The following is an 18,516-nucleotide window of genomic DNA, read 5'->3' as shown; positions in this document are numbered from 1 at the left end:
CAGACATTAATTTGATTAACCTTAGGACTTTCATCCGTCCCAGCCATGAGGGCCCAGTCATGTGGTGTTTTAGATTTCTGATCATGAAGTCGCAAGTCCCCTCCTGCATCAATAAGCCTACTCATAATCCACAGATCACAGGAAAAGGCTGCAGCGTGGACCGGGGTGCTCCAATCTAAGGAACGGCTGCAAATATATAAAAGAAGCAATGTCATGCAATTGTTACACCATTTGTACTTTTACATTTTGGAAGCAAGATTACATATTTTTGTTTAGGTATGGATCAATGGTTATGGTCATCAGTGAACACATTTATTTCTCACTTTAGATCGCATAGCAGGGCATTGCACAGCGTTACATGGCCAGATAGGCTCTGACTGTGTGCCAGAAAAGAAACACATCATTCAACACACTATTCAGCATTGAAATTGTAACACAAGAAGGAAAAGTGGTAGAATCAAGCACATCTGTGACGTCATTTGTCAGCAATTGTAAAGGTTGCTGCCAGCAGATCTTGATGATTTAAAGAGAACCTGTCATCAGGATTTTGCTAAGTAAATTACATACATTGTCAGCCCGGCGCTGTTACACTGATTAAAATGATACCTGGGTTGAAGAAATCCATCTTGTGGTTGTTGTTTAATCTTTGTTAGCAGTTTTGAGTTAAAGAGATGCTCGTGCTCCGAGGCGGCCTGTGTGGGGTCTTCATGTGGTGCTCTGTTCACATATTCATCTTTATTGGCTTAAATGACAGGTTACTGAACCTGCCTCCTATTTTAAATACTGCGCTTGCACAATTAATACTGTGTGTAGAAAAAAAAAATAATTAAATTGAGAAAAATGGCGCCAGGGCATGCGTAGTAGCATCTATCTGCAAGCGATGCTCTTATACTGTGTAAATCCCGCCCACTGGTAGGCGGAGCTTGCATAGATTGAGAGCACCGCTTGTCCATAGATGCTACTGCGCATGCACCACTGCTATTTTGTTGAAGGAAAAAAAATTGGGCTCCAGCAAAATGGTGCATGCACAGTAGCATCTATCCGCAAACAATAGATGCTACTGAGCATGCCCGTCAGCTGGCACCATTTGTCTCGAGCTAAATTCATTTTTTACACACAATATTAACAATATTAACAGTATTTAAAATAGGACACAGGTCACTGAAGGTTCAGTGACCTGTCATTTAAGCCCATAAGGATCACAATGAGGCGAGAGCACCAAAAAGAGCCCCATTCACAGGCCGCCCCGAAGCACGAGAATCTCATTAACTCAAAACTGCAAACAAAGATGAAATAACAACCACAAGACGGATTTCATAAACCCAGATATCATTTTAATCAGTGTAATAGTGCTGACCTGACACTGTCTGTATTTTACTGAACACAATCCTGCTGACAGGTTCGCCTCAGATTTTATTCTGGCTGTGTCTTTATTTAACCCCTTCACCCCCAAGGGTGGTTTGCACGTTAATGACCGGGCCAATTTTTACAATTCTGACCACTGTCCCTTTATGAGGTTATAACTCTGGAACGCTTCAACGGATCTTGGCGATTCTGACATTGTTTTCTCGAGACATATTGTACTTCATGATAGTGGTAAAATTTCTTCGATATAACTTGCATTTATTTGTGAAAAAAACGAATATTTGGCGAAAATTTTGAAAATGTCGCAATTTTCCAACTTTGAATTTTTATGCCCTTAAATCACAGACATATGTCACGCAAAATACTTAATAAGTAACATTTCCCACATGTCTACTTTACATCAGCACCATTTTGGAACCAAAATTTTTTTTAGTGACGGAGTTATAAGGGTTAAAAGTTGACCAGCAATTTCTCATTTTTACAACACCATTTTTTTTTAGGGACCACATCTCATTTGAAGTCATTTTGAGGGGTCTATATGATAGAAAATACCCAAGTGTGACACCATTCTAAAAACTGCACCCCTCAAGGTACTCAAAACCACTTTCAAGAAGTTTATTAACCCTTCAGGTGTTTCACAGGAATTTTTGGAATGTTTAAATAAAAATAAACATTTAACTTTTTTTCACACAAAATTTATTTCAGCTCCAATTTGTTTTATTTTACCAAGGGTAACAGGAGAAAATAGACCCCAAAATTTGTTGTACAATTTGTCCTGAGTACGCTGATACCCCAAATGTGGGGGTAAACCACTGTTTGGGCGCATGGCAGAGCTCAGAAGGAAAGGAGCGCCATTTGACTTTTCAATGCAAAATTGACTGGAATTGAGATGGGACGCCATGTTGCATTTGGAGAGCCCCTGATGTGCCTAAACATTGAAACCCCCCACAAGTGACACCATTTTGGAAAGTAGACCCCCTAAGGATCTTATCTAGATGTGTGGTGAGCACTTTGACCCAACAAGTGCTTCACAGAAGTTTATAATGCAGAGCCGTAAAAATAAAAAATCATATTTTTTCACAAAAATGATTTTTCGCCCCCAATTTTTTATTTTCCCAAGGGTAAGAGAAGAAATTGGACCCCAAAAATTGTTGTGCAATTTGTCCTGAGTACACTGATACCCCATATGTGGGTGTAAACCATTGTTTGGGCGCAGGGCAGAGCTCGGAAGGGAAGGAGCGCCATTTGACTTTTCAATGCAAAATTGACTGGAATTGAGATGGGACGCCATGTTGCATTTGGAGAGCCCCTGATGTGCCTAAACATTGAAACCCCCACAAGTGACACCATTTTGGAAAGTAGACCCCCTAAGGATCTTATCTAGATGTGTGGTGAGCACTTTGACCCAACAAGTGCTTCACAGAAGTTTATAATGCAGAGCCGTAAAAATAAAAAATCATATTTTTTCACAAAAATGATCTTTTCGCCCCCAATTTTTTATTTTCCCAAGGGTAAGAGAAGAAATTGGACCCCAAAAATTGTTGTGCAATTTGTCCTGAGTACGCTGATACCCCATATGTGGGTGTAAACCATTGTTTGGGCGCAGGGCAGAGCTCGGAAGGGAAGGAGCGCCATTTGACTTTTCAATGCAAAATTGACTGGAATTGAGATGGGACGCCATGTTGCGTTTGGAGAGCCCCTGATGTGCCTAAACATTGAAACCCCCCACAAGTGACACCATTTTGGAAAGTAGACCCCTTAAGGAACTTATCTAGATGTGTGTTGAGCACTTTGACCCAACAAGTGCTTCACAGAAGTTTATAATGCAGAGCCGTAAAAATAAAAAATCATATTTTTTCACAAAAATGATCTTTTCTCCCCCATTTTTTTATTTCTCCAAGGGTAAGAGAAGAAATTAGACCACAAAAGTTGTTGTGCAATTTGTCCTGAGTACGACGATACCCCATATGTGGGGGTAAACCACTGTTTGGGTGCATAGCAGAGCTCGGAAGGGAAGGAGCGCTATTTTACTTTTCAATGCAAAATTGACTGGAATTAAGATGGATGCCATGTTGCGTTTGGAGAGCCCCTGATGTGCCTAAACATTAAAACCCCCCACAAGTGACACCATTTTGGAAAGTAGACCCCCTAAGGAACCTATCTAGATGTGTTTTGATAGCTTTGAACCCCCAAGTGTTTCACTACAGTTTATAACGCAGAGTCGTGAAAATAAAAATTCTTTTTTTTTTCACAAAAATGATTTTTAGCCCCCAGTTTTGTATTTTCACAAGGGTATCAGGATAAATTGGACCCCAAACATTGTTGTCCAATTTGTCCTGAGTACGCTGATACCCCATATGTGGGGGGGAACCACTGTTTGGGCGCATGACAGAGCTCGGAAGGGAAGGAGCGCCATTTGGAATGCAGACTTAAATGGATTGGTCTGCAGGCGTCACGTTGCATTTGCAGAGCCCCTGATGTACCCAAACAGAACAAACCCCCCACAAGTGACCCCATATTGGAAACTAGACCCCCAAGGAACTTATCTAGATGTGTTGTGAGAACTTTGAACCCCCAAGTGTTTCACTACAGTTTATAACGCAGAGCCGTGAAAATAAAAATTCTTTTTTTTTCACAAAAATGATTTTTTAGCCCCCAGTTTTGTATTTTCACAAGGGTAGCAGGACAAATTGGACCCCAAAAGATGATGTCCAATTTGTCCTGATTACGCTGATACCCCATATGTTGGGGTAAACACCTGTTTAGGCACACGGGAGAGCTCTGAAGGGAAGGAGCACTGTTTTCCTTTTTCAACGCAGAATTGGCTGGAATTCAGATCGGATGCCATGTCCCGTTTGGAGAGCCCCTGATGTGCCTAAACAGTGGAAACCCCCCAATTATAACTGAAACCCTAATCCAAACACACCCCTTACCCTAATCCCAACAGTAACCCTAACCACTCCTCTAAACCCAGACACACCCAACCCTATTCCCAACCGTAAATGTAATCCAAACCCTAACCCTATCTTTAGCCCCAACCCTAACTGTAGCCCCAACCCTAGCCCCAACCCTAACCCTAGCAATAACCCTAGCCCTATCACTAGCCCTAACACTAGCTGTAACACTAGCCCTAACCCTAGCCCTAACCCTAGCCCTAACCCTAGCCCTAACCCTAGCCCCAACCCTAGCCCCAACCCTAACCATAGCCCTAACCCTAGCCCCAACCCTAGCCCTAACCCTAACCCTAGCCCCAACCCTAGCCCTAACCCTAACCCTAGCCCTAACCCTAACCCTAGCCCTAACTCTAGTCCTAACTCTAGCCCTAACCCTAACCCTAATGAGAAAATGGAAATAAATACATTTTTTAATTTTTTTATTTTTCCCTAACTAAGGGGGTGATGAAGGGGGGTTTGATTTATTTTTATAGCGGGTTATTTAGCGGATTTTTATGATTGGCAGCCGTCACACACTGAAAGACGCTTTTCAATGCAAAAAATATTTTTTGCGTTACCACATTTTGAGAGCTGTAATTTTTCCATATTTGAGTCCACAGAGTCACGTGAGATCTTGTTTTTTGCGGGACGAGTTGACGTTTTTATTGGTAACATGTTCGGACACGTGACATTTTTTGATCGCTTTTTATTCCGATTTTTGTGAGGCAGAGTGATCAAAAACCAGCTATTCATGAATTTCTTTTGGGGGAGGCGTTTATACCGTTCCGCGTTTGGTAAAGTTGATAAAGCAGTTTTATTCGTCGGGTCAGTACGATTACAGCGATATCTCATTTATATCATTTTTTTTATGTTTTGGCGCTTTTATACGATAAAAACTATTTTATAGAAAAAATAATTATTTTGGTATTGCTTTATTCTCAGGACTATAACTTTTTTATTTTTTTGCTGATGATGCTGTATGGCGGCTCGTTTTTTGCGGGACAAGATGACGTTTTCAGCGGTACCATGGTTATTTATATCAGTCTTTTTGATCGCGTGTTATTCCACTTTTTGTTTGGCGGTATGATAATAAAGCGTTGTTTTTTGCCTCGTTTTTTTTTTTTTTTTTCTTACGGTGTTTACTGAAGGGGTTAACTAGTGGGGCAGTTTTATAGGTTGGGTCGTTACGGACGCGGCGATACTAAATATGTGTACTTTTATTGTTTTTTTTATTTTATTTAGCTAAAGAAATGTATTTATGGGAATAATATATATATATTTTTTCTTTATTTAGGATATTTTTTTTATTTTTTTTTACACACATGTGGGGAATTTTTTTTAACTTTTTTACTTTGTCCCAGGGGGGGACATCACAGATCATTGATCTGGCAGTGTGCACAGCACTCTGCCAGATCTGCGATCTGCTGTGCAGGGCTGCAGGCTTACCAAGTGTCTGCTCTGAGCAGACACTCGGTAAGCCACCTCCCTCCCTGCAGGACCCGGATGCCGCGGCCATCTTGGATCCGGGACCTGCGGCGAGGAGGGAGGTAGGAGACCCTCAGAGCAACGCGATCACATCGCGTTGCTCCGGGGGTCTCAGGGAAGCCCGCAGGGAGCCCCCTCCCTGCGCGATGCTTCCCTATACCGCCGGTACACCGCGATCATGTTTGATCGCGGTGTGCCGGGGGTTAATGTGCCGGGGGCGGTCCGTGACCACTCCTGGCACATAGTGCCGGATGTCAGCTGCGATATGCAGCTGACACCCGGCCGCGATCGGCCGCGCTCCCCCCGTGAGCGCCGCTGATCGGTGATGACGTACTATCCCGTCGGTGGTCATACGGGCCCACCCCACCTCGACGGGATAGTACGTCAGATGTCAGAAAGGGGTTAACATTTAACTATATGATTAGTAGTGGAGAGGTGTCTCATAGACACCTCTCCATTACTGAGCTGTGGGCTTGATGTCACCTGACATTACAGAGGTGACATTAACCCCACAAATATGAACCCCACTTGCCACCGCTACAGAGCAAGTGGGAAGAGCCGGGCAAAGCACCAGAAAAGGTGCATCTAATAGATGCACCTTTTCTGGGCAGCAGTGGGCTGCTGTTTTTAAGCTGGGGGTCTATATCCATGGCCCCTTACCAGCCTGAGAATAGCAGCCCCCAGCTTTGAACTCTAGCAAGGCTGGTTGTCAAAAATGGGGGGACCCCACGCTGTTTTTTAAAATTATGTATTAAGGCTACGTTCACATTTGCGGTCAGCGCCGCAGCGTCGGGCGCCGCATGCGTCATGCGCCCCTATACTTAACATGGGGGCGCATGGACATGCGTTGTGCTGCGTTTTGCGCTGCATGGCCGCAAGCGTTGGACGCAAGAAACGCTTCAAGTTGCATTTTTTTTGCGTCCAACTTGCGGGCAAAAACGACGCATGCGGCGCAAAACGCAGCGTTTTAGCGTGCGTTTTGCCGCGTTTTTGTTTGCGTTGTGCGCTGCGGCGCCGACGCTGCGGCGCACAACGCAAATGTGAACGTAGCCTTAAATAATTAAAAAAACAGCATGGGACCCCTCTATTCTTGATAACCAACCTTGCAGAAGCTGACAGCTGAGGGTTGCAGCCCCCAGCTGTGAGTTTTGCCTGGTTGGTTCAAGAAAATAGGGGGGAACTTATGTTGGGTTTTTCATTCATTTACTTCATTAGATCGAAGGTGGCGGCTGTGGAATACCCCGATCATCCACTCCTGCTGTCACTGTTAGCGGCAAGAGCTATAATGATGGAGCTGCAATGAATGATGGAAATGTTAGCATAAATATATAGGCGACGGGTAAGGTAAGTCAGTGTCCAGTACCTTTAGGCTTATATCGAATTCCTAATGCTGGTGGCCATCTGCATAATAGGTAAAGAACGATTAATCACTGCAGACTCTGGTCTGCTAATGTCATTCCATATCAATTGGTTACTTGCTTACTGTCAGTCCATATTAAAACCCATGGTATATTCTAGGTCCCCTAATGTGCAGATGGCCACCAGCATTAGGAATTCATTATAAGCAGCACCTGGGAAATATACATTATCTTTATCCCCTCTCTCTGCCTCTTGTTGTATATATACAAGGAACCAAGGCAATACATGATTGTCCTATCTCATTTCCTACTTACTAATTACATTAATTTGAATGTTATATGTACTACTGCTAATACTTTTGTGCATTTGTACTCATAATATGAGTTTGTTATATGTTCAACCATGAAACAACTGGCAACTATTATTATTTTTTTATGAATTTTTTATTTTCTATTATTTTTTTCAGTATCTTAAATATCCTTTTCTTGTCTCTTTAGTAACCCCATGACTAAGACCCGGGAGGGTCAAAACGTTGGGTATTTCAGTCACATTGTGTTATTATGAACTCTATTGCTTGAGGCATCTTGAATTATTTTTTTGAATAAATTTGTTATATACTTTTGCAACTTACCAAAGAGAGTGTGCGGTGAATTATAGCTCTTACTGTATGTCTGGGACTTCAAGAGTCCGTTCCACCAGCACCTCACTCTTCAGACCTGAGTGCACACCATTTTTTCTTATCATACTGTTATTAGTGGCAGCAGGTGTCGGATGATGGGAGTAAAAGTCCCAAAAGCCCCCACCTGATGTCATCGTTCGGACTTTAAGATAACTCTCATCATTCTCCTCTGCTGGGGCCGATCACCAGCAGAGCAGGGGAGAATGATGAGAGTTGGCTTCAGCAACAGCTGCCGGGGAACAGCGCTTACTGTGGTGCTTCTTCCCCGACGGCCGTCCGTGTGATACTGATGCATCACACGGACGGCATCCGTGTGCGGTACGTGTTTACACGGACCCATTGACTTGAATGGGTCCGTGTGATCCGTGCAGCTGCACAAAAACGTACGTGTGGGTCAGTCGTTCAGACGGTCAGTGAAAAAACACAGATATATGCACAGACCCATTTGAATGGCTCTACATGTCAGTGTCTCCGGTACGTGCAAAAACTGTCACCACACGTACTGGAGACACTGAAGTGTGAAAGGGGCCTAAAACAGTAGGTATATAATCAGTTAAAGTAGAGGGTTGAAGAAACGGTATGGCAGCCCTATTACGGCTCTGTACAAAATAAAGTATTTATACAGTCATACACATATTAGGGCACATACTGGACCAATGCTTCATTACATAGTTACACAGTTTTATAGGTTGAAAAAAGATGTGTCCATCGAGTGCAACCTTTCTCCATCAGTTATACATTTTCTATTGCTTGATTATAAATTTATGGAAAAAAATTTTATATTGTCATGTTCATAAAAGTCTGATCTGTCAATATATAATGAGACTCAACCCGATAGGAAACGTCATAATAAGACAAAAAATCAAAACACCAGAACTGTGTTTTTACTTTCACCCCTCCTCTATCACGTAGAATGTAATAAAACAGATCAAAATGTTGTATATGGCTCAAAGGGGTATCAATACAGTATAACCATGAGTTGGCCGTGTAAAAAAAAAAAACCCAATCAACGGAAAAATGAAAATGTTATGGGTCTCAGAAACTGGCGACAGAAAACAATATTGTTGTTTTGTTGGGGGGTTTTTTTTACAAATTTCAGACGTTTTTGTCCACTTAAATAAAAAAAATCAGTACACGTTTGGTATCGATGTAATAATACTGACCTGAAGAATCAGGATTCAGAGTAATTTTTACTAAACAATGTATGCCGTAAAAAGAAAACTTAAAAAACATGTTGGATTAGCATTTTTTTCACAATTTCATTTTTATTAAATGACTTACTGGTTAGGATTGGATCCAGAATTTAAAAGCAATTCAGCTATTTTTCGAAGTCCAAGCAGTGCAGCCACAAACAGCGGGGTTTGTCCCAGGGAATTGGGGCTATCAGGAAAGGTCCCTGCAGAGAAACACATCGTATGTCACATATGCAGCAAAATAAGGTAGCGGCAAAACTTGTATAAATCTCATTCAGATGGAAAAGTTTAGAGGTCAATTCTTGAGGCAGATTAGTCATAAATTTGTTACAAATTTTTCTTACTAAGTTCACTGGAAAAGTCAAAATCGACAACAGACCCCAATTGTTACAGAATTTGCTGCGGAAAAGCTACAGATATGCAGCAAATTCCACAGGTCTGAAAATTAAGACTAAAAAACAAAACTCTTAACGGCCTATAGTCACCTGGACTTTCTTGGCTCCCTTGTCTGTACAACTGGAAGATGAGAGCTTGTGTGGATCACACAGGAGGTGACAGGCAGCGTATCCGGTCTGCCTGTATGGACGTCACCAATAGGCTGGAAGGTGGCATGGTGCCCTATACATAACTGTGTGACCCGCCCCTATAGAAGTGTTCCCTATGTGCAAGTATAATACTAAGTAGCCCCCCCCCCCCGCCTCACAAATATTAGTTGTGAGTGGCTGCTCATCAGGATTTTGCCCCTGTGCACCTCCACCTAAGTTTAGGGTTATTCATGTGTTGCGCGATACTCACACAGCAGGGTCACATTGTGACATTGCATCTAATGGATTCTCGATTTGCAACCTGCATACTGAGACACAGAGCGGCAAGTTTCCAGATGTGCTGGAGTTTGCAGAAGGCCGCTAATCGCAAACTTGCCACAGACAAGTTGCACGCATCCACGACTTGTGTGACTTACCTATGATATGGCCAATTTTTTACAGCAAAAAAATTTACAGTTCCAAAACACTTTTGCGATAGCAAGTCTCAGAAAAGTTCCACAGAAGGGCATGGCCTGGCAGCTGAAGGAGCTGGATGTGTTTTACAGATCTCTGCATCCCAGAGATTCAAATCTCTGCAATCTACTTGTTTTTTTTTGGGGGCCATCCAGTACAAATTCCACCTCAGAGTGCTGCACTAAGAAGGAGAGGCTTCTTCTAAGCCGCTTAGGCCACTAAAAGAGACTTTATACAGCCTTCCCAGGATGAGGCCTACTCAAGGCCTAAAGCTTTGTCCTTGCCTGTGAGCCCAATGGAGGGAACTGTAGCCCTTCCACCGAGGATCACTCGTTCCTGTAGTCGGGACCCACCAGTGATGTCCATAGGACCCCGCTCCTCCCCCAAACGTCTTACCCAAGAACGGATCCTGCGGCACATGGGCGCCTGGCTGGAGACGCGTACAGAAGCTGTGGGGCCCCGTGCCTGAGGATTGCCACAGAGACCCGGACGGACAGCCTGGAAGGAGGATCCTGCACAACTGGTTAGTACTGCCGGCGGGCCCATTGTGCTCCCCGTGGTGACCGCCCTCCGCTTCCTGGACTGCGAGTGGACTGACCGGGAGGGCCCAGGCAGTTGGACTCTCTCACCCCTCTGAGCCTGTCACGCAGCCACCCAACCCCTCATCGCTATAGACACTCACCGGTCTTCTTACTCAGCAGTAGAGCTGCTCCTGAGGCAGCGACGGCAGCTGTGTCATTCTATGCCTGCACCCAGCTGCTGCAGACTGCCAGAGACCGTGCTGTGGCCTTCAGTGGAGACATCCCTGGTAGCAGTGGTCCTGATGCCATAGTAGGCCAGAGGGCGAGCACAGGGAGATTTGTTGTGGAGAGCTTCTATTGCCTTCACGGTGGGAGCTAATCTCCTCCCCACTGCCCCTCTATTCAGCTGCTTTCCTCACCATCTCCTGCCTGAGAAATCCTCTTTTGCAACAGTCCCATGCGTGGATAAGAAAACGTAACAACTTGTGTTTTAGGAGGAAAGTCTGTAACGTAGCTACGGGGGGGCAGAGGGGCGGTCGCCCCGGGCCCCGCGCTGAGGGGGCCCACCCGGAGCTACGCTTCTGTAACTGTAATATAACAGATCCCAAAATCATTTTTCTTGGTCTGGGGCAACACATATATATTGTGTGCAACCAGACCCATAGCTTAGCTCCAAATAGCATGAACAAATAGGAGAAACCGGAGCATGATTATATAAACAAAAATACTTTATTAGAACCAGATAATGGATTGGTTAAAAACAACAGTGACATGCAGAGGTGTCTAGTAATTCCATGATATACACATAGGAGGGCACCCACCCCTCTCAAATCCCCTATATCAAGTCTCAGGAGAGAACCCTATACATATCATATAACCTGGTTCAATGACCGCTAAGTATTAAAGTGCAAATAGTAATAAATAGGTTATAATAGGGCCGCTTACCAGGGTAGAAGAAGGGGGGAGAGATAGAGGAGCGGGGTCTCGCCCAAGTACCGGCTCCCGACACGTGTTTCGCGGCTACAGGATGCCGCTTTTTCAAGGAAGTGCAGTAGTGAGTAAAAGGACCTGTTCTTATGTCAGCTGGTCAGCGTCACATGTCCATGTTTGACCAATGCTAGCGGCGCCGACGGCGCATGCGCACGGCGGCAGGCGGGTCCGCCATGGGGGCAGGGCGCAGTGCCAAGCGCGCGCGCGCCGGGAGTGACCCGGAGCGCACGCACAGGGCAGAAGCGCGCCCGCCCACATGGGGGAGCCGCCCACCAACCGGGCGATGCGCACGGCCACCAGCAAGGGGCAAACATGGAGAGTCCGGACAGAAAGATATAATATGTAAACTTATATATACAAGGACAAGGAGAGCATGGATAAGCCGCACGGCTGAGGGATCTATATACAAATCCGGTGAGAAACGTCCGGACACCGGCAAGGACACAAAAGGAAAGAGAGTTGTGCAGCATGTATACAAAACATACAGAGAATATAAAAGGTGTATAGACATGATACTCTAGTACAAAAGCAACACCTAAATCAAGTATATTTACATTAGTGCAGATATTAAACCATACTCTCATAATAGCCAGATTATATATATATATCCTAAAAAAGGGAATAGAATAATAATTGAATGTCATAAAACCAATAATAAGTTTTATACGTAATATATCCATTAGATAGCATATTTATGTCCATATCAAACATCCAATAAATGTCACATATAATATAATGATCTTTTATAGGTGTCCACATCCCACCACAGCAAAGAACTTCATCAAAGCGACGAATCCAGACCAGCCAAGAAGACCAGCAGTCAAAGGCGAGGTCCACAGGCTTCTGTAACTGTATCGGGGTGCTGCGTGCACATCGCACCAATACAGTTAAATTCTGCGGCTGAGCAGGGAGAATTGATCTCCCTGCTCTGCCACCCTGCCACTATGGGGCCCCTGAGCAAGTGGGGAGGGGCCCGATGCCAGCAGTGGGCCCCTCGTCCCAGCAGTGCGCCCCCACCCATCACTGCAGGTTCAACTGTATCGGCTAGATGCCAATACAGCTGACCGCACTGATGAGAGGAGTTATGCTCCCTCTCCCATCATCCCCCTGTCAGCGTCTGATGTCACCGACGCCAACACTGACAGCAGGTGCAATGATGTCACTACTCAGCGCCTGCAGTCCAGAGACGAGCGGGAGCTCAGAGCAGGGGAGGAACTAGGGAGATTTTTTTTATTTTTTTTATGGGGCTGGTCCGAACAACTAAAGCAATTGTTACCATCCACCTCTCGTGTCTCCCCTTTTCCTCATAGTTTGTAAGCTTGCGAGCAGGGCCCTCATTCCTCCTGGTATCTGTTTTGATCTGTGTTTATTGTTATGCTGTAATGTCTATTGTCTGTACAAATCCCCTCTATAATGTAAAGTTCTGCAGAATATGTTGGCGCTATATAAATAAAAATGTATTATTATTATTATTATGGGGATGCATTATACTATAGAGTCTGCCTATGGGGGTGTATTATGCTATAGAGGCTTAATAAATGCAGCCCAAAGCGGAAAACATAAATAATAATCTCTTACACATGCTCAACACCAAGTGGGGGAGCTAACAGCTGAGAGACCAAACCTAAACAATGAGGACACGCCAAATATTGAATCCTTACACCGTAAGTCCTGATTGCATACATGGAGGCCCCGATCATGTGACCCATGACTCCTCCCCTCCAGTGACGTCATCACAGGTCCTGTGTGCACAGAGCAGCCATATATGTGGTGTGCTGCTCTGCGGGTGGTGGGATGACTCGCAGACCTCCCAATGGTCCCGGATCCAGCGTGGCAGTGCCGATGAGGCTGAGACTCAGTGCGGGAAAACTGCTGTCCTGCCCGTGATCGCAGGACAGACTGTCAAAATCGGGACCGCCCTGCCAGATCCGGGACGGTGGGGAGGTATGCTTACACCCAAAGAAAGAAGGTGGAGTACAAGTCCAATACAAGTTTATTACATAATTTATCACAAACAGGGAATAAAATTAAATATAATATCAAAGGTTATTAAATTTTCAGCAAGGAGAAACAAGGTAGACCAAACCAGTGTGTCATCCCGAAAATACCACACACATTATAAAATAAAGTGCTTAGTGCTTTGTAATCAATGGGAGAAAACACCAGGACAGGGTGGTAAGTACGGCTTTGTGCAGCCCAAATGCGCGTTTTGCGTTAGCTTCGTCAGGGGGTGCACGTTGGGGCTGCACAGTGTGGATCCTGGCACTTGACTCCAGGCTTACTGTATAAGCCGACCGAGTATAAGCCGAGGCACCTAATTTTGCCACAAAAGACTGGGAAAACCTATTGACTCGAGTATAAGCCGGGTATGCATTGTCCCCTCATCCCCATCCTGGTATGCATGGTTCCTCATCCCCATCCTGGTCTGCATGGCTCATTATCCCTATCCTAGTAAGCATGGCTCCTCATTCCCATCCTTGTTTGCATGCCTCCTTATCCCCATCCTTGTCTGCATGGCTCCTCATCCCTGTCCTTGTATGCATGGCTCCTCATCTCTATCCTTGTATGCATGGTTCCTCTTCCCTATCCTTGTATGCATGGACCCCCATGAGAAAAGCATAAAAAACCCCATCCTACTTACCTTCACTACGCGCCCTCGCAGCATCTTGTTCCGGCGCCAGCAGCTCCTGCAGCCGAGGGATCACGTGTCCCCACTCATTAAAGTAATGAATATTCACATCTCTCCACGCCTACTGGAGTGGAGAGAGTTGAATATTCATTACCTTAATGAGCGGGCACCTGTGCTAACCTGGCCGCTGCGGGAAGCCGGCGGCTGCGGCTGACACTGTGCGCGCTTTTAGGAGAAATTAATATGAACTGCCAGTGCAGTGAAAATTCATTTCTCTCTAGCAGCGGGCACAGACATTAGCCGCAGCTGCCGGCTCCTGCCTCCTGTGACGCACTGCTCCACCGCTCTCCCTCCCCGGACATCTTCTGGGACGATGACTCGTGAATAAGCTGAGGGGAAGCTTTCAGCACAAAAAAATGTGCTGAAAAACTTGGCTTATACACGAGTATAAACGTTTGTTTTTTTCATATTTGGAGGCTAATGCAAGGGTCATTATACAGTTTGGGGGGTTAATGAAGTGTCCATTATACAGTTTGGGGGCTATTGCAGGAGCAATTATACAGTGTGGGGAGCTAATGCATGGGTCCTTATATAGTTTAGGGGCTAATGCGGACCAATTATACAGTTTGGGGAATAATGCAGTGGCCAGTAAACAGTTTGGAGGATAATACAGAAGCAATTATACAGTGTGGGAGCTAATGTGTGTGTCATTATATAGTTTGGGGGCTAATGTGGAATGAATTTTACAGCGTGTTAGCTAATGTGGGGGCCATTATACAGTTTGGGTGCAAATGTCATCATATAATGGAAAAAATTGTACACTAGAATCAACAATTACAAACATATGCGGTACATTTTTATTAAATACTGAAAATGTATTTAATATATATAGACTAAGCATAACATATATAGACTAAGCATATTACCATGTTCCTGAAGTTTTGAGGCTTGTCTATGTGCTGTTTTGCATATTGTAGACGAGATACTTTGTGGCATTTGCGCAGTAATGTTTTTCTTCTGCCGACTCGACCATGCAGCCCATTTTTCTTCAAGTGCCTCCTTATTGAGCATCTTGAAACAGCCACACCGCTAGTTTTCAGAGAGTCCTGTATTTCAACTGATGCTATTTGTGGGTTTTTCTTTGCATCCTGAACAATTTTCCTGGCAGTTGTGGACGATGTTTTTGATGATCTACCTGACCGTTGTTTTGTTTTTACAGAGTCCCTGATTTTCCATTTGTTAATCACAGTTTGAATGCTGCTGACTGGCATTATCAATTCCACGGATATCTTTTTGTATCCCTTTCCTGTTGTATACAATTCAACTACCTTTTTCCATAGATCCGCTGTTAGGTGTCAAGTTCCCGCCACTGCACAGGGGGAATCTCAAACCATGTCCACTGCGGTCCCTATTCTTCTCCAGCCGCAGTGGAGCCTGCTCAGCAGACTCGTCGGTCCCAGCGTTTGGCTCAGGCAGATACTGTGCGCTTGGTTACTGCTGCCCTTCCAGGTCCAGCCACTGTAACCAGCACTGACAGCCTGTCAGTGTAGGGTGGGAATTCGCACTTGGACTCTGCATCTGACTCGGGGAGTCCTCAGGCGCGGGCTCAAAAGCCACCGAGGGTCACAGCGAGTCCAATCACCAGTTCAGTGGGTGTTTCAAAGGGATCCCACTAGTGTCTTGCAGCTGCACCCTGTGACTGCTAACAGGGCGCAACGTTTTTTGGTGACTCTGTGAAGCAACAGAGTTTGCTTCCATTCACACTGGGTGAAGTCTAACCCACGTGTGAGCAAGCGTCCATCCGCCATTACTCAGCAGCAGGTACAATCTGTGCACGGTGGACCACGGGCTGCGAACGCACCTCATATCTACCTCTTAATTATTTGGTGTGTTCCGCTAGCCCTAACATTATACTAGCGCCAGGGTCTGGCTAGTAATGGCAGACAAACAGTGGCTGCAGCGGTACAATCAACAGCTGGAGGGCAGGTTGGCGGCTCTCGAGCGCACAACCTCAGCTGTAGATGCAGCTAGTTTGTCCATTGCCACCTCTGTTCCGACCTTATCCCGCCTCCCGTTGCCAGAGAGGTACTCTGGCGATAGCAAGTCATGCAGGGGATTCATGAACCAGTGTGCGATACACCTTGAGCTCCTTGCTGCACGTTTCCCCTCAGAGTGGGCTAAAGAGGGATTCATTATATCCCTCTTGTCGGACAAGGTGTTGGAGTGGGCTACGCCACTGTGGGAGCTCGACGATCATGTGGTGCAGAGTGCTCTCCGGTTCCTGAGCACTCTGAAACAGGTCTTTTGGGACCTCAAGTCACTCATGATACGGCACTCCAACTGCTGGCACTGACACAGGGCTCATCCTTGGTCAGCCATTTTTCCGTCCAGCCATTTTTCCGTCCACTTCCGGACTTTAGCATCTGAGCTGGAGTGGCCGGATAAAGCCCTCATCCCTGTATTTTGGAGGGGGCTGGCTGACCATGTAAAGGACGCTTTGGCCACTAGGGAGATTCCCGCCACACTGGAGGAGCTAATAGCTGTTTCAACTCGGATCAACCTTCGTTTTAACGAGCGAAGGTTGGAGCGAGCCCAGTGTAGGCAGAGGTTTCGGCTGGCTCCCACCTTCACCAAACCTCTGGAATCTCCGGTCCAGGCATTCGAGCCACATGAGGCCAAGGAGGTGTCACGAGCGGGATCTAAGTCCCAGACCGCTCGTGCACTCGAGGTCTGTCATGTCTGCCGGCGGTCAGGACATCTTGCCTCCAGATGGAGAACGTCAGCATCTAGTGGATGTAGGAGGTGGTACACTAGACACGGCAATGTTTTCCTTCAAACTGTCATTCAAAGGGACAATCACTTTGGACCCAACCAGTGGAGGGGAATTTTATGTCCTCTGTCTTCGACCAACGCCACGCAATACCCCTGGTGATGCTCGCCAAGCCGGTGACTGTACGAGTGGTGAATTGGTCGACTCCGCCCTCACAAATAACACACCAGACCATCCCATTTACTTTGTTCATATGTCCTTCCCATCAGGAGATTATCTCCCTGCTAGTCATTCCCGAGGGAATTGATGAGGTCCTGTTAAGGATACCATGGCTAAGCTACCACTCTCCTCACATAGAGTGGTCCTCTGGGAGAATTCTAGGATGGAGTGAGTCATGTGAGGGTAGATGTCTGAGGGAGTGCGTTCAGGTTGCTACAACTGAAGGACCCGCAGATGTTTGCTCTCTCCCCAAGCACTATTGGCCCTATGCGGACGTGTTATACAAGAGGGCTGCGGAGACCCTTCTGCCCCACAGCCCCTATGACTTTCCTATTGACCTCCTGCCTGGTGCAGAGCCTCCCCAGGGTCGATTCTACCCCCTTTCACTCCCGGAGACAAAGGCGAAGTCACAAAACATTCAGGAGAATCTGGCAAGAGGATTCATTAGGAAGTCAGTGTCACCTGCAGGGGCGAGGTTCTTCTTCGTGCAGAAGAACGGAGAATTACATCCATGCATAGATTACAGGGGTCTTAACGCCATCACCGTTAAGAACAAATACCCTCTGCCTGATAACTGAGCAATTCGATAGGATGCGGGGAGCGAGGGTATTTACTAAGCTTGATCTGCGGGGTGCTTACAACCTGATTTGCATCCGTGAGGGGATGAATGGAAGACGGCATTTAACACGGGGGAGGGGCACTATGAATACCTGGTGATGCCCTTCGGGCTCTGTAATACTCCTGCCGTTTTCCAAGAGTTTGTGAATGATATCTTCCGGGTTATGCTCACCACCTCGGTCGTAGTCTATCTGGATGATATTCTCATCTACTCTCCAGATATAGACTCCCACCGGAGATGTTTGCAAAGTCTTCGACTTCCTACGGGCAAACTCCCTCTATGCCAAGTTGGAGAAGTGTGTGTTTGAGCAGGAATCCTTGTCTTTCCTGGGCTATATCATCATTGCCCGGCGATTGGCCATGGACCTGCCAAAATACAGGCTGTGATGGACTGGCAGGAACCCCATTCTCTTAAAGCCGTGCAGCGCTTTATGGGGTTCATTAATTATTATCGCCAGTTCATTCCCCACTTCTCAACTTTGGTATCTCCCTTGGTTGCCCTCACCAAGAAGGGAGCAAATCCCAAATTGTGGTCTGAGGAGGTCTCCAAGACCTTTCTCTCTATCAAGTCACACTTCGCTAGCGCTCCCATTTTACATCGCCCCGATGTTGATAAACCATTTATCATGGAGGTGAATGCCTCTTCCGTCGGTGCTGGAGCAGACCTCTTCCAGAAGGATGCTCAAGGTTGAAAGCATCCTTGCTTCTTCTTCTCCAAGACCTTCACACCAGCGGAGAGGAATTATTCCATCGGGGA

General features: G+C 45.8%; 1 protein-coding gene across 1 annotated transcript in view; it reads right to left on the bottom strand.

Annotated features, from left to right (window-relative positions):
• Positions 1-18,516, bottom strand: part of TEX14 (testis expressed 14, intercellular bridge forming factor) — a 416,166-nt gene that overhangs the window by 197,941 nt on the left and 199,709 nt on the right. The window contains exons 3-4 of the mRNA XM_077296342.1: positions 9,103-9,217; positions 21-186 (exon numbers count right to left, since the gene is read on the bottom strand). Of these exons, the coding sequence (XP_077152457.1) occupies positions 21-186; positions 9,103-9,217 (281 nt within the window). The remainder of the gene's footprint in view (positions 1-20; positions 187-9,102; positions 9,218-18,516) is intronic.

Source organism: Ranitomeya variabilis, chromosome 3 (assembly GCF_051348905.1).
Source record: "Ranitomeya variabilis isolate aRanVar5 chromosome 3, aRanVar5.hap1, whole genome shotgun sequence".
Taxonomy (NCBI): domain Eukaryota; kingdom Metazoa; phylum Chordata; class Amphibia; order Anura; family Dendrobatidae; genus Ranitomeya; species Ranitomeya variabilis.
The sequence above is the reverse complement of the archived record's forward strand: the minus strand, read 5'-3'. Positions and strand labels throughout refer to the sequence as shown.